Here is a 26,460-nt window from a genome sequence, read left to right as displayed (position 1 = left end):
CTCAAGCTCTTAAAATTCAAAGCTTCTTGTACTCCTTCCTTCCCTCCCTCCAACTATTCCTGGGATGACCTCCTCCCTACTACTGTCTGCTTGAAATTTGTACACACTTTTCTTCAACCAATCTCTGCATGTTGTCTTGACATCCCTAAATCTCAACAACCCCTCCTCTCTGAATTATACCCTTGGTCACGCCACATCACCTTTTAATTTCTACTGCCTAGAGCCTCATTTCCGCTACAGCATTCAAAACTCATACTTCACACCCATATAAAAGTGTTGCCATCACTTAACTCTTGTATGTGCACGCACGCACATGCACGAACGCACATGTGCGCGCACAAACACACCACACACACCACACACACACACACACACACACACACACACACACACACACACACACACACACACACACACACACACACACACACACACACACACACACACACACACACCACACACACACACCACACACCACACACACCACACACACCACACACACCACACACACCACACACACCACACACACACACCACACACACACACCACACACACACACCACACACACACACCACACACACACACCACACACACACACCACACACACACACACACACACACACACACACACACACACACACACACACACACACACACACACACACACACACACACCACACACACACACACCACACACCACACACCACACACCACACACCACACACCACACACACACACACACACCACACACACACACCACACACACACACCACACACTCACACCACACACCACACACACACACACCACACACACCACACACACCACACACTCACACACCACACACACACACCACACACACACACCACACACACACACCACACACACACACCACACACACACACCACACACACACACCACACACACACACACCACACACACACACACACACCACACACACACACACACCACACACACACACACACCACACACACACACACACCACACACACACACACACCACACACACACACCACACACACCACACACACACACACACCACACACACACCACACACACACACCACACACACCACACACCACACACACCACACACACACACCACACACACCACACACACCACACACACACACCACACACACACACCACACACACACACCACACACACACACACCACACACACACACCACACACACACACACCACACACACACACACCACACACACACCACACACTCACACACACCACACACCACACACTCACACACACCACACACTCACACACACCACACACTCACACCACACACTCACACACACCACACACACACCACACACACACCACACACACACCACACACACACACCACACACACACACCACACACACACACCACACACACACACCACACACACACACCACACACACACACCACACACACACACCACACACACACCACACACACACCACACACACACCACACACACACACCACACACACACACCACACACACACACCACACACACACACCACACACACACCACACACACACCACACACACACCACACACACACCACACACACACCACACACACACACACACACACACACACACACACACACACACACACACACACACACACACACACACACACACACACACACACACACCACACATGCACACCACACATACACACCCCACATACACACCCCACACACACATGCCACACACACACACACATGCCACACACACACACACATGCCACACACACACACACACACACACACACACACACACACACACACACACACACACACACACACACACACACACACACACGCCACACACACACCACACACACGCCACACACACACCACACACACACCACACACACACCACACACACACCACACACACACACCACACACACACACCACACACACACACCACACACACACACCACACACACACACCACACACACACACCACACACACACACCACACACACACACCACACACACACACCACACACACACACCACACACACACACCACACACACACCACACACACACCACGCACACACACGCACGCACACACGCACACACACACGCACACACACACGCCCACACACACGCATATACACACACACACACACACCCACACACACCCTCTACCACTTGACACAAACACGTACCCCCCTCCTCTAACCACCCCTCCCCCTTCCCTAACCACCTCACCTTAGCCACCTACCCCTCCCCCAAACCACCTAACCCCTCCCCAAACCGTCTAACCCCCCAACTACCTCCCTCCCTCCAATAACCATCCACTCCCTCCCCCAACTATCTCTATCCCTCCAATAACCATCCTCCCCCTCCCCCACAACCATCCATCCCCTCTCCTCCTAACCATCTATTCCCCTCCCCCTAACCACCCGTCCCCCCTTCTGTGGAGCAACGGGGGAACCTAGAACCAGGATGAGGACAAGGGGCTCCAAGGACGAATCTGGGAGGGAGGAATGGGAGGTAGAGCTCAAAAAAAGGGAGGAAGACTAGATGAGCTGGAAAGGAAGATGGAAGAGAGGTTAGCAGCAGAATGCAGAAGGTGGAAGCAACAGGCCACAGCAGCAGAAATCAAGATAGAGAGATTAGAAGAGGAGCTGAGACATCTGAAACGGCACAGAGACAAAGATATTACAGAAGTAGCATCGGCAATGGCTAGATCAAACACAGACAACAGGTCTGAAGGAAGCATGGAAACTAAACTGTATGCAGAGGTCCTGTCAAACCCACATGGGGCCAAAACAAAGGCAGGGAGCACACTAGGACAGAATGAAAGGTTGGAAGACATTGAAGGAACTAGGACATGTGCAAGGACCTTACCAGATACCTGTGAGGGCCAGGAACAGGTGAGCAGGAAGGACAAACCAAGAAGCATAGGGGCCATAACTCGGGGAAGGGACTGAAGGAAGGAACACTCCACGGGAAGAAACTAAAACACATCAGAGGATGCAATGGGAGTCACAGTGGGAGGTGGAAAGGGAGAGATCCGTGTTTGTCTATGGGCTAGACAAAGCTAAAGGGGAAACTTACGATGAAAGAAAGCAGGAGGAGAAAAAAGCGATTGAAGATATCATGAAGGTGATAGGCGAGGGGGACATGACCCAGGTGGCAAATTTTCGGAGAATTGGGTGGTTCACAAAGAAAAGGAATCGGCCTCTCAAAGTAATTTTCAAGGCAGAATCAACCCGAACCATGATCCTGCAGGAGAAAGCACGGCTGAGAGGTAAGCAGGAGTTCCGGAGTGTGTACCTCGATCGAGACAGAACACAGGACGAAAGGAAGACGATGAAAGAGAGAGTTCAAAAACGAAAGGAGAAATGGGAGGAAATGAAAAAGGAGAGCAGAATAACCCAGGATTAAATGGAAGGACAAGCACACCCCCCAGAAACACCTGCAGAAGGACTCCAGCCACGACACCCCCAAGGCAACTGAACAATCCAAACCAACCATCACACACCGATCCCTCTGTTTCCACCCCCCGCACCACAGTTACAGTATTAGAACAGAAGTTGAAGGTTTGGTACACAAATGCAGATCGATTAACGAATAAACATGAGGAGTGGCAAGAAAGAATCAATGAGAAGTCCCCAGACATCGTAGCAGTTACAGAAACAAAACTCACGGAGACAATAACAGATTCAATCTTCCCACCAGGATACCAGATCATGAGGAAAGATAGAAGGGGCAGGGGGGGAGGTGGGGTTGCTCTGCTCGTAAAAAACAGATGGAAATTCGAGAAAATGAAAGGCATAGATGAGACGGGAGAAAGAGACTACATAGCAGGTACACTTCAGTCGGGGGAACACAAAGTGGTCATTGCAGTGATGTATAATCCACCACAGAACTGCAGGAGGCCAAGAGAGGAATATGAAGAGAGCAACAGAGCAATGGTGGACACACTTGCTGAGGTGGCAAGAAGAGCTCATTCCAACAGAGGAAAGTTGCTGGTTATGGGGGATTTCAACCACAGGGAGATCGACTGGGAAAACCTGGAGCCACATGGGGGTCCCGAAACATGGAGAGCCAGGATGTTGGACGTGGTGCTGGAAAACCTCATGCACCAACATGTTAAGGACACTACCAGAGTGAGAGGGGAGGATGAACCAGCAAGATTGGACCTTGTGTTCACCCTGGGCAGCTCAGACATTGAGGACATCAAGTATGAGAGTCCCCTAGGAGCTAGCAACCACGTGGTTCTGTGCTTTGAATACATAGTAGAGCTGCAAGTGGAGAGAATAACAGGAGTTGAATGGGAAAAGCCTGACTATAAAAGAGGGGACTACATAGGGTTGAAGAACTTCCTGCAGGAGGTCCAGTGGGACAGAGAACTGGCAGGAAAGCCAGTAAATGAAATGATGGAATATGTAACAACAAAATGCAAGGAGGCAGTGGAAAAGTTTATTCCCAAGGGCAACAGTAACAACAGGAAGACCGGAACGAGCCCCTGGTTTACCCGACGGTGTAAGGAGGCAAAAACAAAGTGCAATAGAGAATGGAAAAAGTACAGAAGGCAGAGAACACACGAAAATAGGGAGATCAGTCGCAGAGCCAGGAATGAGTATGCACAGGTAAGGAGGGAGGCCCAGCGACAGTATGAAAATGACATAGCATCGAGAATCAAGACTGACCCGAAACTGTTGTATAGCCACATCAGGAGGAAGACAAGAGTCAAAGACCAGGTGATCAGATTAAGGACAGAAGGTGGGGAACTCACAAGAAATGATCAGGAGGTATGTGAGGAGCTGAACAGGAGATTTAAGGAAGTTTTTACAGTAGAGACAGGAAGGGCTGTGGGAAGACAGCACAGAAGGGAACATCAAGAGGGAATATACCAACAAGTGTTGGATGACATACGAACAACTGAGGAGGAGGTGAAGAAGCTCTTAAGTGACCTTGACACCTCAAAGGCGATGGGACCGGACAACATCTCCCCATGGGTCTTTAGAGAAGGAGCAGAGATGCTGTGCATGCCTCTAACCACAATCTTCAACACATCCCTTGAAACTGGGCAACTACCTGAGAAATGGAAGACAGCTAATGTAGTCCCCATATTTAAGAAAGGAAACAGAAACGAGGCACTAAACTACAGACCTGTGTCTCTGACATGTATTGTGTGCAAAGTCATGGAGAAGATTATCAGGAGGAGAGTGGTCGAACACCTGGAAAGGAACAAGATTATAAATGAAAACCAGCATGGGTTCATGGAAGGCAAATCCTGTATCACAAACCTCCTGGAGTTTTATGACAAGGTAACAGAAGTAAGACACGAGAGAGAGGGGTGGGTAGATTGCGTTTTCCTAGACTGCAGGAAGGCCTTTGACACAGTTCCCCACAAGAGATTAGTGCAGAAGCTGGAGGATCAGGCGCATGTAAAAGGGAGGGCACTGCAATGGATAAGGGAATACCTGACAGGGAGGCAGCAACGAGTCATGGTACGTGAAGAGGTATCACAGTGGGCGCCTGTTACGAGCGGAGTCCCACAGGGGTCAGTTCTAGGACCAGTGCTATTTTTAATATATGTGAACGACATGATGGAAGGAATAGACTCTGAAGTGTCCCTGTTCGCAGATGATGTGAAGTTGATGAGAAGAATTAAATTGGACGAGGATGAGGCAGGACTGCAAAGAGACCTGGACAGGCTGGACATGTGGTCCAGTAACTGGCTTCTCGAATTTAATCCAGCCAAATGCAAAGTCATGAAGATTGGGGAGGGGCAAAGAAGACTGCAGACAGAGTATAGGCTAGGTGGACAAAGACTACAGACCTCACTCAGGGAGAAAGACCTTGGAGTGACCATAACACCGAGCACATCACCAGAGGCACACATCAACCAAATAACTGCTGCAGCATACGGGCGCTTGGCAAACCTGAGAATAGCGTTCCGATACCTTAATAAGGAATCGTTCAAGACACTGTACACTGTGTATGTTAGGCCCATACTGGAGTATGCAGCACCAGTCTGGAACCCACACCTGGTCAAGCACGTCAAGAAGTTAGAGAAAGTACAAAGGTTTGCAACAAGGCTAGTCCCAGAGCTCAAGGGAATGTCGTACGAGGAAAGGTTAAGGGAAATCGGACTGACGACACTGGAGGACAGAAGGGTCAGGGGAGACATGATAACGACATACAAGATACTGTGGGGAATAGACAAGGTGGACAGAGATAGGATGTTCCAGAGAGGGGACACAGGGACATGGGGTCACAACTGGAAGCTGAAGACTCAGACGAGTCACAGGGACGTTAGGAAGTATTTCTTCAGTCATAGAGTTGTCAGCAAGTGAAGTAGTGGAGGCAGGAACCATACATAGTTTAAAGAAGAGGTATGACAAAGCTCAGGAAGCAGAGAGAGAGAGGACCCAGTAGCGATCAGTGAAGAGGCGGGGCCAGGAGCCGAGTCTCGACCCCTGCAACCACAATTAGGTGAGTACACACACACACACACACACACACACACACACACACACACACACACACACACACACACACACACACACACACTCACTCACTCACTCACTCACTCACTCACTCACTCTCTCACTCTCTCACTCTCTCACTCTCTCACTCTCTCACTCTCTCACTCTCTCACTCTCTCACTCTCTCACTCACTCACTCACTCACTCACTCACTCACTCTCTCTCTCTCTCTCTCACTCACTCACTCTCACTCTCACTCTCACTCTCACTCTCACTCTCACTCTCTCTCTCTCTCTCTCTCTCTCTCTCTCTCTCTCTCTCTCTCTCACACTAGCAGTAATTTCTATTTGTTGGGCTTGAACTCCCTTAACTATTTTAGTTTTACTTTTTTATAGCCTTTCAAGGTCATGAAGTGATTTGGTGTTTCTTTTATACTTATTAACTTGTGTATCATGCACAAACATTATCATGTACGAGGCTAATCATCCCTCGTAAGTAACTTAGGTTTTGTTGGTCTTTCAGATATTACTGTATCCACACTGGTCCTCTTCCTGTCACTTCACCTTGTATCTCCAGTTTGTTTCAGACCTCTGTTTTTTTTTTTTTTTTTTTTTTTTTTTTTTTTGCAGTCTAGGAACATGCAGCACACCCGCCCTTCTGATTTTTGCTTGATTGTGTGAGGCAGTAGTAGGTGTGTTGCTAAAATGGTATAAGACAGTGCCTGAACCCCTTACTGATGTTTCACCTTGAAGTATCATCCTCTGTGTTCTGATAGACTTGATTTATGAGCTTGGAGGATATGCTTCACTGGGGTACTGCAGTGGTCAGGAATTTAAATTCTCCTCTCTGTTGTCTTTTATTAATATTGGAATTAAGCCAGCAGTTTTTTTGGTGGTGTTAAGATCAGCCAAGCACTGTATGAGTTTTTTTTTTTTTTTTTTTTTAAAGTCTTGAGCTGATTTGATTTTGGCATGTTTATCTAATACTTAATTGGATAATTTGCATAATTAATTTTAATATATATCATACGAACTATAGTTCTGCAGAATGTTTTTATAATACCATAATGTACAGTACTTCTACTTCTATCACTATAAGTAATTTTAATCTTTTTGCATTCCATATTATGTCAAGGATATAAAATTAAAATTGGTAGCATCTACATGTTCAGGCTACATCAAGTGAATTTCATCACAGGTTTTAGATTGTTTATATCGTAGTGTTAACGAGGCAGTCAGTCAGTCAATTATGTTCACTAAATATTTTGTTCAGTATCCTTCATTTTATTGACATTGAATATAAAAAAAAAAGAAATTCTGTATTTATATTGTGTGTACATTTCTTGTATCGGCATTATTACTTAACTAAATATTTTGCTACTGTTGTTTACTAACTTTTTAAATATACACATGTAATTACCACTACTTTTGTTCTCAGATCTTCCTGTTTCAACTACTGCGAGGGTTAGCTTATTGTCACCAGCGACGGGTCCTCCATCGTGATTTAAAACCTCAGAACCTTCTCATCAATGACCTGGGAGAATTGAAGGTATAGTCTAAAAATTTATGTGCCTGGTATACCCAGATGCAATTATAGTGAGAACTTCTGAAGTAAGCTTTTAAAGTGTTTCCTTGAATATTCATTTAAAGACATGAATAATATTTTTTGATATAAAAAGATAGTCATCAGGATTTAATGGATGAAAATAGGAAAGGAAATTAGTAAGATCACAAATTTATATTGTAGAAGACTATTCGAAGAGCAAGTATTGTAATATTTTCATTTAACAAAAGTGGGAATACCAGCAGTGTGCTGCTACCTTACTATTTAAGATAGTTGCATAGCGGGAACAAGAGCGAGCACTATCATCTTTTTTCACAAAGGATGGGTTTCTTGCATTGATGAAATCAGATAGTCAGAGCTTTGAGACTTCAATAGAGCATGGACACTATTATTTCAATATTCAACTAAGGGTTCAGCAGGTACAGGAGCTTTAAAGGCTTTACTCTATCTGAGCTGGAGTTCATACTGCTTGACAATTACCATCTTTCAGGCTAGTTTCTTCAAACACAGGGGAGATGGAATTAATGAAGATTTCTTTGTCAAAGTGGGATGTCTGAATGTGCGTGGATGTTATGCAAATGATAAGAAAGAGATGATTGTGGATGTTATGAATGAGAAGAAGCTGGATGTCCTGGCTTTAAGTGAAACAAAGCCGAATGGGGGTGGGAGAGTTTCAGTGGAGAGAAATAAATGGGATTAGGTCAGGAGTTTCAAATAGAGTTAGAGCTAAAGGAGTAGCAATAATGTTGAAGGATAAGCTATGGCAGGAAAAGAGGGAATATAAATGTATTAATTCAAGGATTATGTGGAGTAAAATAATGGTTGGATGTGAAAAGTGGGTTATACTAAGCGTATGCACCTAGAGAAAAGAGAAGTGTAGGGGAGAGAGAGAGAGATTTTGGTTAATGTTGAGTGAATGCATGGGGAGTTTTGAACCAAGTGTGAGAGTATCTGTGGTTGAGGATTTCAATGCTAAAATGGGTAAAAATATTGTGGAGGGAGTAGTAGGTAAATTTGGGATACCAGGAGTAAATGAAAATGGGGAGCCTATAATTGAGCTATGTGTAGAAAGAGGTTTGGTAATAGGTAATACATATTTTATGAAAAAGAGGATAAATAAATATACAAGGTATGATATAGCACATAATGAAAGTAGTTTGTTAGATTATGCATTTGTGGATAAAAGGTTGATGGGAAGGCTCCAGGATGTACATGTTTATAGAGGGGCACCTGATATATCGGATCATTATTTAGTTGTAGCTACAGTTAGAGTAAGAGGTAGATGGGAAAAGAGGAAGGTGGCAGCAACAAGTAAGAGAGAGGTGGAAGTGTATAAACTAAGGGAGGATGAAGTTCAGGTGAGATATAAGCAGCTATTGGCAGAAAGGTGGGCTAGTGCAAGTATGAGTAGTGGGGGGTTTGAAGAGGGTTGGAATAATTTTAAAAAGGCAGTATTAGAATGTGGGGCAGAAGCTTGTGGTTATAGGAGGGTGGGTACAGGAGGAAAGAGGAGTGATTGGTGGAATGATGAAGTAAAGGGTGTGATAAAAGAGAAAAAGGTAGCTTATGAGAAGCTTTTACAAAGCAGAAGTGTCATAAGAAGAGCAGAGTATATGGAGAGTAAAAGAAAGGTGAAGAGAGTGGTGAGGGAGTGCAAAAGGAGAGAAGATGACAGAGTGGGAGAGGCACTGTCAAGAAATTTTAATGAAAATAAGAAAAAATTTTTGGAGTTAAACAAGTTAAGAAAGCCTAGGGAACAAATGGATTTGTCAGTTAAAAACAGAGTAGGGGAGTTAGTAGATGGGGAGATGGAGGTATTGGGTAGATGGCGAGAATATTTTGAGGAACTTTTAAATGTCGACGACAAAAGGGATGCATTAATTTCATGCATTGGCCAGGGAGGTATGCCATCTTTTAGGAGTGAGGAAGAGCAGGATGTGAGTTGGGGAGGTGCGTGAGGCATTACGCAGAATGAAAGGGGGTAAAGCAGCTGGAACTGATGGGATCATGACAGAAATGTTAAAAGCAGGGGGAATATAGTGTTAGTGTTTTTTTTTTTTTCAACATACTGGCTGTATCCCACTGAGGCAGGGTGGCCCAAAAAGAAAAACAAAAGCTTCTCTTTTTAAATTTAGTAATCTATACAGGAGAAGGGGGTTACTAGCCCCTTGCTCCCGGCATTTTATTCGCTTCTTACGACACGCATGGCTTACAGATGAAGAATTCTGTTCCATTTTCCCATGGAGATAAGAGGAAATAAACAAGAATAAGTAGAAGTAGAAGTAGCAAGACATACCTGAACTCTTGCATGTTCATGAGACAGAAAAAAGGACACCACCAATCCTACCATCATGTAAAACAATTACAGGCTTTCGTTTTACACTCACTTGGCAGGATGGTAGTACCTCCCTGGGTGGTTGCTGTCTATCAACCTACTACCTAGAGAGTGGTTGGTATTTTTGTTAAATAAATGTATGAAAGAGGGGAAGGTACCTAGGGATTGGCAGAGAGCATATATAGTTCCATTATATAAAGGGAAGGGGGACAAAAGAGATTGTAAAAATAATAGAGGAATTAGTTTACTGAGTGTACCAGGAAAATGTACAGTAGGGTTATAATTGAAAGAATTAGAGGTAAGACAGAATGTAGGATTGCGGATGAGCAAGGAGGTTTTAGAGCCAGTAGGGGATGTGTAGATCAAGTGTTTACATTGAAGCATATATGTGAACAGTATTTATATACAGATAGGGAAGTTTTCATTTCATTTATGGGTTTAGAAAAGGCATATGATAGAGTGGATAGGGGAGCAATGTGGCAGATGTTGCAAGTAGTATATGGAATAGGTGGTAAGTTACTAAATTCTGTAAAGATTTTTCATGAGAATATTGAGGCTCAGGTTAGGGTGTGTAGAAGAGCAGGAGACTACTTCCCGGTAAAAGTAGGTCTTAGACAGGGATGTGTAATGTCACCATGGTTGTTTAATATATTTATAGATGGGGTTGTAAAAGAAGTAAAGGCTAGGGTGTTCGGGAGATGGGTGGGACTAAATTATGTGGAATCAAATACAAAATGGGAATGGACACAGTTATTTTTGCTGATGATACTGTGCTTATGGGAGATTCTAAAGAAAAATTGCAAAGGTTAGTGGATGAGTTTGGGAGTGTGTGTAAAGGTAGAAAGTTGAAAGTGAACATAGAAAAGAGTAAGGTGATGAGACTATCAAATGATTTAGATAAAGATAAATTGGATATCAAATTGGAGAGGAGGAGTATGGAAGAAGTGAATGTTTTCAGATATTTGGGAGTTGACGTGTCAGTGGATGGATTTATGAAGTACGAGGTTAATCATAGAATTGATGAAGGAAAAAAGGTGAGTGGTGCGTTGAGGTATATGTGGAGACAAAAAACGTTATCTATGGAGGCAAAGAAGGGAATGTATGAAAGTATAGTGGTACCATCACACTTATATGGGTGTGAAGCTTGGGTTGTAAATGCTGCAGCGAGGAGACGGTTGGAGGCAGTGGAGATGTCCTGTCTAAGGGCAGTGTGTGGTGTAAATATTATGCAGAAAATATGGAGTGTGGAAAGTAGGAGGAGGTGTAGAGTTAATGAAAGTATTAATCAGAGGGATGAAGAAGAGTTGTTGAGGTGGTTTGGTCATTTAGAGAGAATGGATCAAAGTAGAATCACATGGAGAGCGTATAAATCTGTAAGGGAAGGAAAGCAGGGTAGGGGTCGTCCTCGAAAAAGTTGGAGGGAGGGAATAAAGGAGGTTTTGTGGGTGAGGGGCTTGGACTTCCAGCATGCATGCGTGAGCATGTTAGATAGGAGTGAATGGAGACGAATAGTATTTGGGACCTGACGAGCTGTTGGAATGTGAGCAGGGTAATATTTAGTGAAGGTATTCAAGAACACCGGTCATTTTCATATAGCTGGACTTGAGTCCTGGAAATGGGAAGTACAATGCCTGCACTTTAAAGGAGATACTAGCAGTTTGGAGGGATATGATGTGTATCTTTATACGTATATGCTTCTAAACTGTTGTATTCTGAGCACCTCTGCAAAAACAGTGATTGTGTGAGTGAGGTGAAAGTCTTGAATGATGAAAGCCTTTTCTTTTTGAGTCACTCTGCCTCGGTGGGAGATGGCCAACTTGTTAAAAAAAAAAAAAAAAAAAATCTAAGAATAATACATCGACTGACTTCTCTTTCAAAGAACTTAAAAAGGCACATGTCAAAAAAGCCAGGAAGATGACCAGGTGGATAAGGAGAACTTTCAAAACAACTGAAATAGTACCAGTGGTGACACTTCTCAAATTACTTGTGCTCTCTAATTTAGAATCTTTTCTAGTGTTAAAAGGGGCCTTTCATCCAATTTTTTGTGCGAAAAAAAAAGTTGCTTTTTTGTTTACTGTCAGATTTCCTTCAGTTTTGGTGCACAAGATGAAGTGTTTTCTCTATTTCCTGTAAATATTTATCAATAAGATACCTCAAATAACAACTGAGAAAGGACTGATTTACTGAAAATGCCCTTTGGCAGGATGGTAGTCCTATATGGGACGACGTAAGGTAACTGGACACTTGGTGCTGAGAGAACAATGCTAATATGAATTTTTAATTAATTCCTTTCCTCTAAATAACTTATCTTTATTTCACAAAAAAATAAAGTTTGTTAGTTCTTGGAATGTTGCAAAAAATCTGCCCATTACTCCCACATAAATCCCAAAGTATTTGGAATATTTCCAAAAATGAATAATAGCAAATTAGAGAAATCATTATTCTACAATTTCTGTGAATATTATTCCATTTAACCCTTTGACTGTCGCGGCCGTATATATACGTTTGTGAGGTACCGTGTTTGACGTATATACACGTATACTCATAAATTCTAGCGGCTTCAAATCAGGCAGGAGAAAGCTAGTAGGCCCACATGTGAGAGAATGGGTCTGTGTGGTCAGTGTGCACCACATAAAAAAAATCCTGGAGCACGCAGTGCATAATGAGAAAAAAAAAACTCCGACCGTTTTTTTTAATTAAAATGCCGACTTTGTGGTCTATTTTCGTATAGTATTTGTGGTTGTATTCTCGTTTTCTTGGTCTCATTTGATAGAATGGAAACTATATTATAGAAATGGAGGTGATTTTGATTAATTTTACTATAAAAAGAACCTGGAAATGGAGCACAAAGTACAGGAAATGTTTGATTTTTGCCGATGTTCAAAAGTGAACAAATGATGTCATTGTCCAATAAATGTCCAAATAGCCATTCTAATACGCAGTCATGAATGGGTTGATGTAATTTTTACAATTATTACAGTATTGCAGTAGTCTGCATAACAGTAAATCTTCTATTTTTTGTTTGAATAAAATTTCAAAATAAAAAGCAAGAGTAATATCACAGGGACCTGGAGACATGACTGATGAACAAAGAAAATGTTATTTTAGAGCCAGGAATGTCTGCATTGTTCATTCTGGACCTTATTTTGAAATTGTCGTATTTTTTAATTTTCGTGAAATTGGCCAAATTGCAAATTTCTGACCATGTTATTGGGTAGTTGAAATCGGTAAATGGGCAGTTTCTTGTACTCAATCGATAGAAAAAATAGAGTTCTGAAGAAATAGTTATGAGTTTGGTTGACTGGAATAACGGAATTAGCCGAAAATAGGGCTCAAAGTGGGCGAAATTGCCGATTTTTAAATATCGCCGAAGTCGCTAACTTCGCGAGAGCGTAATTCCGTCAGTTTTCCATCAAATTTCGTTTTTTTGGTGTCTTTACAATCGGGAAAAGATTCTCTATCATTTCCTAAGAAAAAATAATTTTTTTTTTTTTCGAATATTTTGCGACACCAGAAGCAACTTCAGGATTTGGCCCTTCGACAGTCAAAGGGTTAATTAAGTAATAAAGGGGGAAACAAGCAAAATAAGTGAACAAGTTACTTCTGAGATATTGGCCTGGAATGCCGGCCAGAACACCATCTCGAAAAAAAAAAAATTCGCGAAAATCGCGTTTGTTTCGGTGGGTTTCTTAGTAAACTGGCGTTCTAGTGCAGTTGTCCTCTTCAAAACACTGTTTTCTCTTACTCAAAGACCAAAGAATACAACATGGAGACGAGTAACTCATTTGTATCAAAATATTTCTGGTGGACTCTCGCCATATTATGGCCTATTTTATTCAGTCTAGAGTATGTAACATGTTTGTATGTTATTTATAGTGTTTATTATATATTAGATCAATTCTGATAGATAAATAAGCCGTAGAGTTGATATAAGCATAATGAAGTGATTTCTCCTGGCTCTCTGGAGTGGGAATACTGCCGGTGTTCCCAGACGGTTCCTGATTGGCTAGAAGTCTACGGATAAGCTCCGCCTACTGTTTTATGATGCCAAATAGTCAGTTATTATATTAGAAGGAATAATGCAAGAAATAGCGATAAAAAACAAGGAAAAATTTCCAAAAAATATATGGGCTGTGAGCAAACGTGCTACCCACATCGCCGTTACCATACCTGATATAAATGACTTTAATTTCTTGTAGAAACATCATAGAACATTCATTCTTGTACCATTGTGTCGCCAAAAAGTTAAGCTATTTTTCTACATGAATAACTCAATCTCCATAATTTTTCTCTTTTTTTTTTTTTTTAAAAATTGGATGACTGGCCCCTAATGGCCCCATTCAGGGCAGGAGAGGTATCAGAACTGGAACAGATAGAGATTGTTTATGGCCGACAGAGAGCTGATAAAACATTTAACCCTTTGACTGTCGCAACCCCCAATCCTGAGGTGTCTCCTGGTGTCGCAAAATTTAAAAAAAAAAAATTCATTTTTCTTATGAAATGATAGAGAATCTTTTCCCGATTGTAATGACACCAAAAAAAAAAAACGAAATTTGATGGAAAACTGACGGAATTATGCTCTCGCGAAGTTAGCGACCTCGGCGATATTTACAAATCGGCGATTTTGCCCACTTTGAGCCCTATTTTCGGATAATTCCATTGTTCCAGTTGACCAAACTCATAGCTATTTCTTTAGAACTCCATTTTTTCTATCGATTGAGTACAAGAAACTGCCCATTTACCGATTTCAACAACCCAATAATGTGGTCAGAAATTTGCAATTTGGCCAATTTCATGAAAATTAAAAAATATGACAATTTCAAAATAAGGTCCAGAATGAACAATGCAGACATTCCTGGCTCTAAAGTAACATTTTCTTTGTTCATCAGTCATGTCTCCAGGCCCCTCTGATATTACTCTTGCTTTCTATTTTGAATTTTTATTCAAACAAAAAATAGAAGACTTACTATTATGCAGACTACTGCAATACTGTAATAATTGTATAAAGAACATCAACCCATTCATGACTGCATATTAGAATGGCTAGTTGGACATTTATTGGACAAGACATCATTTGTTTACTTTTGAACATTGGCAAAAATCAAACATTTCCCCTACTTTGAGCTCCATTTCCAGGTTCTTTTTATAGTAAAATCAATCAAAATCACCTCCATTTCTATAATATGTTTTCCATTCTATCAAATGAGACCAAGAAAATGAGAATACAACAATAAATACCATATGAAAATAGACCACAAAGTCGGCATTTGAATTAAAAAAAATGGTCGGAGTTTTTTTTTTCTCATTATGCACTGGGTGCTCCAGGATTTTTTTTGTATGGTGCACACTGACCACACAGACCCATTCTCTCACATGTGGGCCTACCAGCTTTCTCCTGCTTGATTTGAAGCCGCTAGAATTTATGAGTATATATACGTCAAACACGGTACCTCGTAAGACGTATATATACAGCCGCGACAGTCAAAGGGTTAAATTACTGGGAATGCCAAAGTCTTGCATATGTGGCCAGGCTATTCAGTATGTTACTAGAAGTTATTAGAAAAACTGCTGGAACAAGTGTAGAAGTATTCAAGAGGAAATTAGACAATCTTCACCAGTTGCTAGATCAACTAGGCTGTGATGGATATATGGGTCAGCAGGCCACCAGTTCACCAGGCAAGCATGAGACAAGGCTGACCCAAGGCCAGGTTCTGGGAGTAGACAAACTCTTGGAACCCATCAAAGGTACACCACTTTTAGTTATATTTCAAGGTAGTGCATAGCACAATGGCAAATATTTCTCATTTGCAACTTATCATGGCAATCTGTCATGTATGATACAGACTCCCTACACTTTCTGGCTGAGAGAATTGGCTTTCCATACAATTAGAGACATCTGTCTGAGTGTTTACCTTTGTTACTTGTTTGGCATAATCACAAAATTGTTAAATCTTTGAATTTTCATACTGGTAATCTCTATTCAGTCAAAGTCTTGATATGCAAAGTGTACTATCATTGCCTCTTGAATCAGCTTTTACTATTGTTTGTGGGATTTGCCTAATTACTTCTAAAACAACTTCAGAGGGAGAGCAGTGTTCAGAAATTTTCAATAATAGTCCATTTTCAATTACAGTGGACTCTCGACCAACGATGGCATCGATTAACGATAAATCTGACTAGCGATACATTTTAACGCAAAATTTTTGCCTCGACTAGCGCTAAAAAACTCGACCAACACTATTAGTTCCGTCTGAGACGCGTCCACTTCTGGCCAGTGTTTACAAGCCAGCCAGCCACCACAGTCGCTTCCAAGCATACAATCGGAACATTTCATATTATCACAGCCTTTTTAGTGATTGCACCTGAAATTTGGTAGGGTGTGCAAAAGAAGAAAATTAAAGGTGAATACAGGAAAGGGTAAGGTTATGAGGATAACAAAAAGATTAGGTGATGAAAGATTGAATATCAGATTGGAGGGAGAGAGTATGGAGGAGGTGAACGTATTCAGATATTTGGGAGTGGACGTGTCAGCAGATGGGTCTATGAAAGATGAGGTGAATCATAGAATTGATGAGGGAAAAAGAGTGAGTGGTGCACTTAGGAGTCTGTGGAGACAAAGAACTTTGTCCTTGGAGGCAAAGAGGGGAATGTATGAGAGTATAGTTTTACCAACGCTCTTATATGGGTGTGAAGCATGGGTGATGAATGTTGCAGCGAGGAGAAGGCTGGAGGCAGTGGAGATGTCATGTCTGAGGGCAATGTGTGGTGTGAATATAATGCAGAGAATTCGTAGTTTGGAAGTTAGGAGGAGGTGCGGGATTACCAAAACTGTTGTCCACAGGGCTGAGGAAGGGTTGTTGAGGTGGTTCGGACATGTAGAGAGAATGGAGCGAAACAGAATGACTTCAAGAGTGTATCAGTCTGTAGTGGAAGGAAGGCGGGGTAGGGGTCGGCCTAGGAAAGGTTGGAGGGAGGGGGTAAAGGAGGTTTTGTGTGCGAGGGGCTTGGACTTCCAGCAGGCATGCGTGAGCGTGTTTGATAGGAGTGAATGGAGACAAATGGTTTTTAATACTTGACGTGCTGTTGGAGTGTGAGCAAAGTAACATTTATGAAGGGATTCAGGGAAACCGGCAGGCCAGACTTGAGTCCTGGAGATGGGAAGTACAGTGCCTGCACTCTGAAGGAGGGGTGTTAATGTTGCAGTTTAAAAACTGTAGTGTAAAGCACCCTTCTGGCAAGACAGTGATGGAGTGAATGATGGTGAAAGTTTTTCTTTTTCGGGCCACCCTGCCTTGGTGGGAATCGGCCAGTGTGATAATAAATAAAATAAACCTGAAAAAATAAGTCACCATGGGCCCCAAGAAAACTTCTAGTGCCAACCCTACAGCAAAAACTGTGAGAATTACTATGGATATGAAGAAAGAGATCATTGCTAAGTATGAAAGTGGAGTGCGTGTCTCCGAGCTGGCCAGGTTGTACACAAAACCCCAATCAACCATCGCTACTATTATGGCCAAGAAAACGGCAATCAAGAAAGCTGTTCTTGCCAAAGGTGCAACTATGTTTTCGAAACTGAGATCGCAAGTACTCGAAGATATTGAGAGACTGTTATTGGTGTGGGTAAACGAAAAACAGATAGCAGGAGATAGCATCTCTAAAGCGATCATATGTGAAAAGGCTAGGAAGTTGCATGACGATTTAATTCAAAAATGCCAGCAACTAGTGGTGATGTGAGTGAATTTAAGGCCAGCAAAGGTTGGTTTGAGAGATTTAAAGGGAAGGGAAGTAACCCCGGAAAAGGACTTGCCACCTCAAGTCCTAATGGAACGGGATTCCCCTTCTAAACACTAAGACCATCAACACTCTCCCCTCCTCCCATCCCATCAATCATCACCAGATCTTCAATAAAGATAAGTGTCATGTAACTGTGCATGTCTTCTTCAGTTTGTGTGTATTAAAATTAATATTTCATGTGGTAAAAACAATTTTTTTTTCATACTTTGGGGTGTCCTACACGGATTAATTTGATTTCCATTATTTCTTATGGGGAAAATTAACTTGACTAACGATAATTTTGACTTACGATGAGCTCTCAGGAACGGATTAATAGCGTTAGTCGAGGGTCCACTGTATTTTTTATTGTAAGCTAAGAATATGGTAAGTGTACACTAGAAGTTTTCCCAAAAAATAAGAAGATATAAAAATAGTGAATTTTGATAGGGCAACACCTAGGTAAAAGCAGTGCCAAGTTGACATTTCTTGAACAAGTAAAGGCTTAGTAATGTAGCTTCAGAAGATGACATGTAATGTATTTGATAAATACTGACAAAAACTAATACAGTATTGAAAAATTATAAATATAATACGTCATTGTGTCATTCTGATGACATAATTGAATGTAATGATAAAATTACCATAAAAAGACTTAGAAAAATGGTATGAACAAGTGGATTGCACCACAATATTGCCAGATTGACACTTTATTTTTCTGTAAGAAATTTTTTTTTTATTTCGATTTTTTATTTTATTTTTTCTTTATTACACTGCTGGTTCCCCTCAGTCTACACTGAATAATGCAGCTAAACTGGTATTTTTATTCCCACCTGACGCTCCCACTAGTTCCTACTTGTTTGACTTGCAGTGGCTCCTTATCAAGACAAGAATTGAACTGAAACTCCATATATTAACATTTAAAACTAATGTACAGTGGACCCCCGGTTATTGGCCGGTTTGGTTATCGGCCAACTCGGTTATCGGTGGGTTTTTCGGCGCCTAGTTATCGGCCATTTTGGACGCGTCCATCCGCCGGCTGGGGTAACTTGCGCTTCAGTTTGGCTCTCTCTCTCGGTGGCTGAGGAAGCTTCTGCTCATACATCCAAACATTTTGCTTGTTTACCATTGTTTTTAGTGGTTTTTCTTGCAGTGCAACTGTGAAATAAGTAACCATGGCTCCAAAGAAAGTTCCTAGTAAAGTTCTTGTGGTAAAGAAAGTGAGAAATACCATGGAATTTAAGCGTGAAGTGATAAAGAAGTTTGAGAGTGGTATGAAGGTGATGAAACTTGCCAGGATGTACAGCAAGAATAAATCAACAATGACGTCCATCCTGGCAATGAAAGAACAAATCAAAGATGCTAATGTTGCAAAAGGAGTAGCTTTTCTAACTAAACAAAGGCCACCAATAATGGAAGAGAGAGGACTATGTAAAGGCTGAAGGATTTGAACCCCAACAAGTGTTCAGTTGTGACGAAACAGGCCTGTTTTGGAAGAAAATGCCAAACAGGAGCTACATTACCTGGAGGAAAAGGCACTGCCAGGACACAAGCCTGTGAAAGACAGGCTTACTCTTTTGTTGTGTGGTAATGCTAGTGGGGATTTCAAAGTGAAGCCTTTACTGGTGTATCACTCAGAAAATCCCAGAGTGTTCAAGAAAAACAATGTCATGAAGAATTGACTGTGTGTGATGTGGAAAGCTAATCATAAGGCATGGATCACAAGGCAAATTTTCGAAGAGTGGGTTAATGATGTGTTTGGCTGAAGTTTAAAAAAATACCTCCTGGAAAAGAAATTGCCACTGAAGTGCCTCCTGGTACTGGACAATGCTCCTGCACATCCTCCAGACTTGCAAGACCAAGTGTTTGGGGACCAGTTTCATCACAGTGAAGTTCTTGCCTCCTAACACCACTCTTCTCCTCCAGCCCATGGACCAGCAGGTCATTTCTAACTTCAATAAACTCTACAAAAAAGCAGTGTTTCAAAAGTGCCTTGAAGTGACCTCGGACACTTAGTTGACCCTAAGACAGTTCTGGAGGAATCACTTCACTATCCTCCATTGCATAAGTCTTATAGGTAAGGCTTGGGAGGGAGTGACTTCCAAGACTTTGAACTCTGCTTGGAGAAAACTGTGGCCAGATTGTGTTCAAGATAGGGATTTTGAAGGGTTTGAGGCTGACCCTGACCCTGTGGACTCTATTGTGGCACTGGGGAAGTCCCTGAGGTTGGAGGTGAGTGGCGAGGATGTGGAAGAGTTGGTGGAGGACCACAGGGAAGAGCTAACCACTGAAGAGCTGCAAGAGCTTCATCTCGAACAGCAACAGACTGCAGCTGAGGAACTTGCTTCAGAGGAGGAGAAAGAGGGAGTGAAGGAGGTGCCTTCTTCAGAGATTAAAGAGGTGTGCAGTGTGGACTAGGGTGCAAGCTTTTGTAGAGAAACACCACCCTGACAAAGCTGAAACAAGCCATATCTGCAACATGTTTAGTGACAAAACCCTGTCCCACTTCAGGGAAATCTTAGAGATACCAGAAACAGAGCACTCTGGACAGTTATTTTGTGAGACAAGGGCCAAGTGAATCTCAAGCTGGTCCTAGTGGCAATAAAAGACACAGAAGGGAAGTAACCCCAGAGAAGGCTTTGCTACCTAAAGTCTTTATGGAGGGGGATTCCCCTTCCAAACACTAACTCCTCCCTCTTTCCTCCTCCCCATCTTCCAGAAGCCAGGATTAGCCTTCAATAAAGGTATGTAATACTTACATAATTGTTAAAAAAATGATTTTTTTATGATTACTTTTGTTTGGAATGGATTAATTGTATTTCCATTAATTCTTATGGGAAATATTAATTCGGTTTTTGGCTGACCTTCTGGAACGGATTACGGCCAATAACCAGGGGTCCACTGTATTAAATTAAATGAACCCAAGTACCTTGCTAATGTGCTTGTACCTTTTACATCGGGCTTGAGAATGTTACTCTGATTTGTTGTGGACTCTTTCAGACTGCTGGACCCTCATGCTGTGGAAAGAAATGATTTGCAAACAAAGCCTTTCCTTATGTAGCTCCCAGACTGTGTAACAGGTTGTCAGTGTCTCTTGTTATTAAGACTTAGGAATGTCTTCATGATTTAAAGTCTTGTTTGAAAGCACATCCCCTTTCTAGAGTTTATAGTCCTGGTGATTACACTGTCACTCTTTAGCCCTTTCAGGGTTTCCGACGTACTTGTACGGCTTATGCACCAGGGTTATTGATATACTAGTACGCCTAAATTCTAGCGCCTTCAAATCTAGCAAGAGAAACCTGGTAGGCCTACATATGAAAGAATGGATCTTTGTGGTCAGTGTGCGCAGTATAAAAAAAATCATGCAGCAGACAGTGCAAAATGAGAAACAAAAAACCTTGACCGTGTTTTTGGTTTAAAACAGCGACTTTGCACTGTATTTTTGTATGGTATTTATGGGTGTATTCTAGTTTTCCTGGTCTCATTTTATAGAATGGAAGACATATTACAGAAATGAGATGATTTTCATTGGTTTCACAATGAAAAGTATCTTGAAATTGAGCTCAAAGTAGCAGAAATGTTCGATTTTTACCAAAGTTCAAAAGTAAACAAATCATGCCACGCGTCCAATACACATCAACTGGTGAGTCTAATATTCTTTCACAAGTGTGCTGATATTATTTATACCAATTCTACACTAATGCAGTAGTCTGCATAACAGTAAATCTTCTATTTTTTGTAAGAATAAAAATTCAAAGTGGAAAGCAAAAGAAATGTAAGAGGGGCCTGGGGACGTGACTAATGAACAGAGGAAATTTTACTTTAGTGCCAGGAATATCTGTCTTGTTTATTCTGGACCCTATTTGGAAATTGGCATCTTTTGAAATTTGTGTGAAATTAGCAAAATTGCTAATTTCTGACCACTTTATTGAATAGTTGAAATCGGTAAATGGGTGGTTTCTTGTACTCATTCGATAGAAAAAATGAAGTTCTAGCAAAATAGTTATGATTTTTGTCGACTAGTACGTGGAATTGGCCGAAAATAGGGCTCAAAGTGGGCAAAATCGCTGATGCGTAAGCACCGTCGAGACCGCTAACTTCGCAAGAGCATAATTTCGTACGTTTTCCATCAAATTTCATACTTTTGATGTCATTATGATAGGGAAAAAATTCTCTGTCTTTTCATAAAAAAAATTACACCTGCTATCCGACTTATGACCTGCTCGACATACGACGTCTCGACTTACGACCATGTTTTTTATGCCAAATTTCTGGGAAATAAACAAGTGTTTGTGTTGTATACAGTGTTTATCCTAAACCTTACAGTATAAAATACAGTACTAACAGCATAAAAAGTAAAGTAAAACATGAAATACCAAAATAAAACAAAATAAAGTCATTACAAAAATGTCATGTTGATATTCAGTAGTAAAGTTCGACTTACGTCCATTTCGACTTACGACCGGTTTCTCGGAACTGAACTCGGTCGTAAGTCGGATGATAGGTGTATTTTTTTTTTTTTTCCGAACAATTTTCGACCCTGAGAACAAGTTTAGGAGAGGGCCTCTCAACCCTGAAAGGGTTAATATAAACATTATTTTTATTTTTACTATTATTATTGTATATTATTTATGATTTGCTGTTCAAGCATTTGTGAATTTCTTGAAAAAACTGGTGCTCAAGATATATAAAATCCCAAATTATAATTTATTTTTTTTTAAACATACCGGTCATATCCCACCAAGGCAGGGTAACTCAAAAAAGAAAACCTTAAAAAACTTTTCTTTTTACATTTATTATTATTTAACACGTTGGTTGAAAAAAAGAAAAAACTTTCATCATCGTTCAACACTTTCACCATCATTTATCATAATCACTGTCTTTGTAGTGCTCATATATGACAGTTTAGATGTCACTCCAATCAGCTAATATCCCAGACCCCTCCTCTAAAGTGCAGGCATTATACTTCCCATCTCCAGGACTCGAGTCCGGCTAACTGGTTTCCCCTGAATCATCATTCTTTCAACAAACTGTGTCCCACCAAGGCAGGGTGGCCCAAAAAGGAAAACAAAAGTTTCTCTTTTTAAATTTAGTAATTTATACAGAAGGGGTTACTAGCCCCTTGCTCCTGGCATTTTTTTACACCTCTTATGACACGCATGACTTATAGAGGAAGAATTCTGTTCCACTTTCCCATGGAGATAAGAGGAAATGAACAAGAACTAGTAAGGAAATAGAAGAAAACCCAGAGGGTGTGTATATATATAATTGTACATGCATATGTACTGTGACTTAAATGTAAGTAGAAGTAGCAAGACGTACCTGAAATCTTGCATGTTTGAGACAGAAAAAGACACCAGCAATCCTACCATCATGTATAACAATTACAGGCTTTTGTAGTACCTCCCTGGGCAGTTGCTGTCTACCAACCTATGTACTACCTAGTTTCAATGAATCCCTTCACAAAATATTACCTTGCTCTCACACTAACAGCTCATCAGGTCCCAAAAACCATTTGTCTCCATTTACTCCTATCTAACACACTCACACTTCTACAGATAGCATACACATAGCAAATCACTTGAAACCCATTGTTGTTGTTCTTTCAACAAACTGGCCATATCCCACTGAGGCAGGGTGGCCCAAAAGGAGAAACGAAAGTTTCTCCTTTTAAGTTTAGTAATATACAACCTCTCCTCACTTAGTGACGTACTCGTTTACTGACGACTTGGACTTACGACAAGCTCTCTGACTAGTATGCATACTTAAATAATGTATATTAGAGCTGATTTACTCTATTCATTTTATTACAATATACAGTACACTAAACACATTTAACTCTGACTGTTTCAGTCGTATATATACGTCTTATGAGCCAATGTGTTTGACGTATATATACTCAAAAATTCTAGTGGCTTCAGATCAAGCGGGAGAAAGCTGATAGGTCCACATGTGAGAGAATGGGTCTGTGTGGTCAGTGTGTGCAGTATATAAAAAATCCTGCAGCATGCAGTGCACAATGAAAAAAAAAAACTCCAACCGTGTTTTTGGATTAAAACGCCGACTTTGAGGTGTATTTTCGTATAGTTTTTATGGTTATATTCACTTTTTTGTAGTCACATTTCATAGAATGGAAAACATACTATAGAAATGGAGGTGATTTTGATTGGTTTTATTATGAAAAGGACCTTGAAATGGAGCTCAAAGTAGAGGAAATGTTTGATTTTTGCCGATGTTCAAGAGTAAACATTGTCCAATAGATGTCCAACTAGCCATTCTGATATGCAGTGATGAATAGGTTGACATTATTTATACGATTATTACAATATTACAGTAGTCTGCATAACAGTAAATCTTCTATTTTTTGTTTGAATACAAATTCAAAATAGAGAGCAAAAGCAATATCAGAGGGGCCTGAGGATGTGACTGATGAACAAAGAAAATGTTACTTTAGAGCCAGGAATGTCTGCAGTGTTCATTCTGGACCCTATTTTGAAATTGTCGTATTTTTAATTTGTGTGAAATTGGCCAAATTGCCAATTTCTGACCACTTTATTGGGTAGTTGAAATCGGTAAATGGGCAGTTTCTTGTACTCAATTGATAGAACAAATGGAGTGTGTAGTATACTACACTGACGGTTCCCGGGACCCCGAGGCTGGCCGCACGGGCGCCGGGGTATACCATGCTACCCTGATGGCGGGCTGGCGACTCCCAGATCACTGCACCGTACTCCAGGTGGAACTCCATGCCATCCAGAGAGCCCTGCAACATGCGCTCCTGGAACATTGGCAACCCCCAGTCATTCACGTCGACTCCAGAGCGGCAATACAGGCGATGATGCGCAGAGAACCCATGGACAACTTCCAGCTTCTTACCGCCATCAGGAGTGACCTGCAGACAATGAGCAGGGCCAATGAGCAACAATCAATTGGATACCGAGCCATGTCGACTTCGCTGGGAATGATGCGGCGAATAGTGCTGCAAAGTCAGCCACTCTCGAGGCCCAACCAACAGCTGACATCTCCATCAGCCGCAGGCACATCGCGGAGCCGGATCTGGTACGACAGGGCTACAGCCCCCACCGAGCATGCAGAGGCTAGACAGAAAGTTGCAAGTTGGGGTCCACCACCTGCAACTTGGCTACCCTACCGCCAGACGCCTCATTGAGAACATACAAGAGGAGCGCTGCTGCCACTGTGATCAAATCGAGCCGAAGGTCCTCTTGCACTGTCTGCTCGACTGCCCCGCAACAGTGCCAATTCAATGAAGGCACTTCCCGATGGCACCTGGGGACCCGACCCGAGAAGACAAGGCAGCCCGGCTGGTGTATCTGGCTGACCGAGACTTGGGAACTCTCATCCCAGTCCTGGCCGCTCACCCACTGCCTCGATGATGACGTCGTATGCAGACAATGCTCGCCACTACTCTCTCCCATCTTTAGACTCTCCCACCCCTCCTTTCTTTCACCCCCACCCTCCTCCTCCTCCTCCTCCTCCACCGCTTAATTAAAAAAAAAAAAAAGCCCAATGGGAGCCTGTATTTGTTTGCTAGGTAGTAGTCTGATCCTGCCTACAGCCCATGCCACCACAATCAACAGTCCACTGGGGCAGCTAGTGCCCAAAGACTTTAGAGACACCTGCTAATTAAGCCCAAGAGGATGCCTGCTGATGAAGACCAAGAGGACACCTGCTGATGAGGATGCTAAGCGAGAAGACACTCCCCCCTGGGGAGTCACCGCAAGAGAGAAGAAGAAGTTACCCTCCAACCGGAGGGCCCCAAGAAAGAAGACGGAAGAAAGAAGAAGATGAACGACACCCCCCCACCCGGGGGGCCACTGCCGGGTCGCCATATGGAGAAGACTCGGGCCGGAAGTACTGGCGAACCAACTCGAATTGTAGCAAACAAATGGAGTTCTAAAGAAATAGCTATGAGTTTGGTTGACCGGAACAATGGAATTAGCCAAAAATAGGGCTCAAAGTGGGCGAAACTGCTAACTTTGCGAGAGCATAATTCCGTAAGTTTTACATCAAATTTTGTACTTTTGGTGTCATTACCATCGGGAAAAGATTCTCTATCATTTCTTAAGAAAAAACAGTTTTTTTTTTTTCAAATATTTTGCAACACCAGGAGACACCTCAGGATTTGGGATTGCAACAGTCAAAGGGTTAAACATATACTAAAAATGTTATAAATGGTGCAAAGGTGACATTAAAACAATATCAAAGATGGTTGACACAAACCAACTACCATTATAGTATTTTCCTTGCTAGTGATGAATTCATTTACCCACATGGTCTTAGGAATGGA

General features: G+C 41.8%; 1 protein-coding gene across 2 annotated transcripts in view; it reads left to right on the top strand.

Moving 5' to 3' along the window:
* Positions 1-26,460, top strand: part of LOC128690304 (cyclin-dependent kinase 17-like) — a 641,614-nt gene that overhangs the window by 545,190 nt on the left and 69,964 nt on the right. For both annotated transcript variants that reach the window (XM_070090483.1, XM_053778923.2), the window contains exon 7: positions 7,922-8,032. In XM_070090483.1, the coding sequence (XP_069946584.1) occupies positions 7,922-8,032 (111 nt within the window). The remainder of the gene's footprint in view (positions 1-7,921; positions 8,033-26,460) is intronic.

The sequence above is a fragment of the Cherax quadricarinatus genome, chromosome 32 (genome assembly GCF_038502225.1).
Source record: "Cherax quadricarinatus isolate ZL_2023a chromosome 32, ASM3850222v1, whole genome shotgun sequence".
Classification (NCBI taxonomy): Eukaryota; Metazoa; Arthropoda; class Malacostraca; order Decapoda; family Parastacidae; genus Cherax; species Cherax quadricarinatus.
Note: the sequence above shows the minus strand (reverse complement) of the source record. Positions and strands in the feature narration are given on the sequence as shown.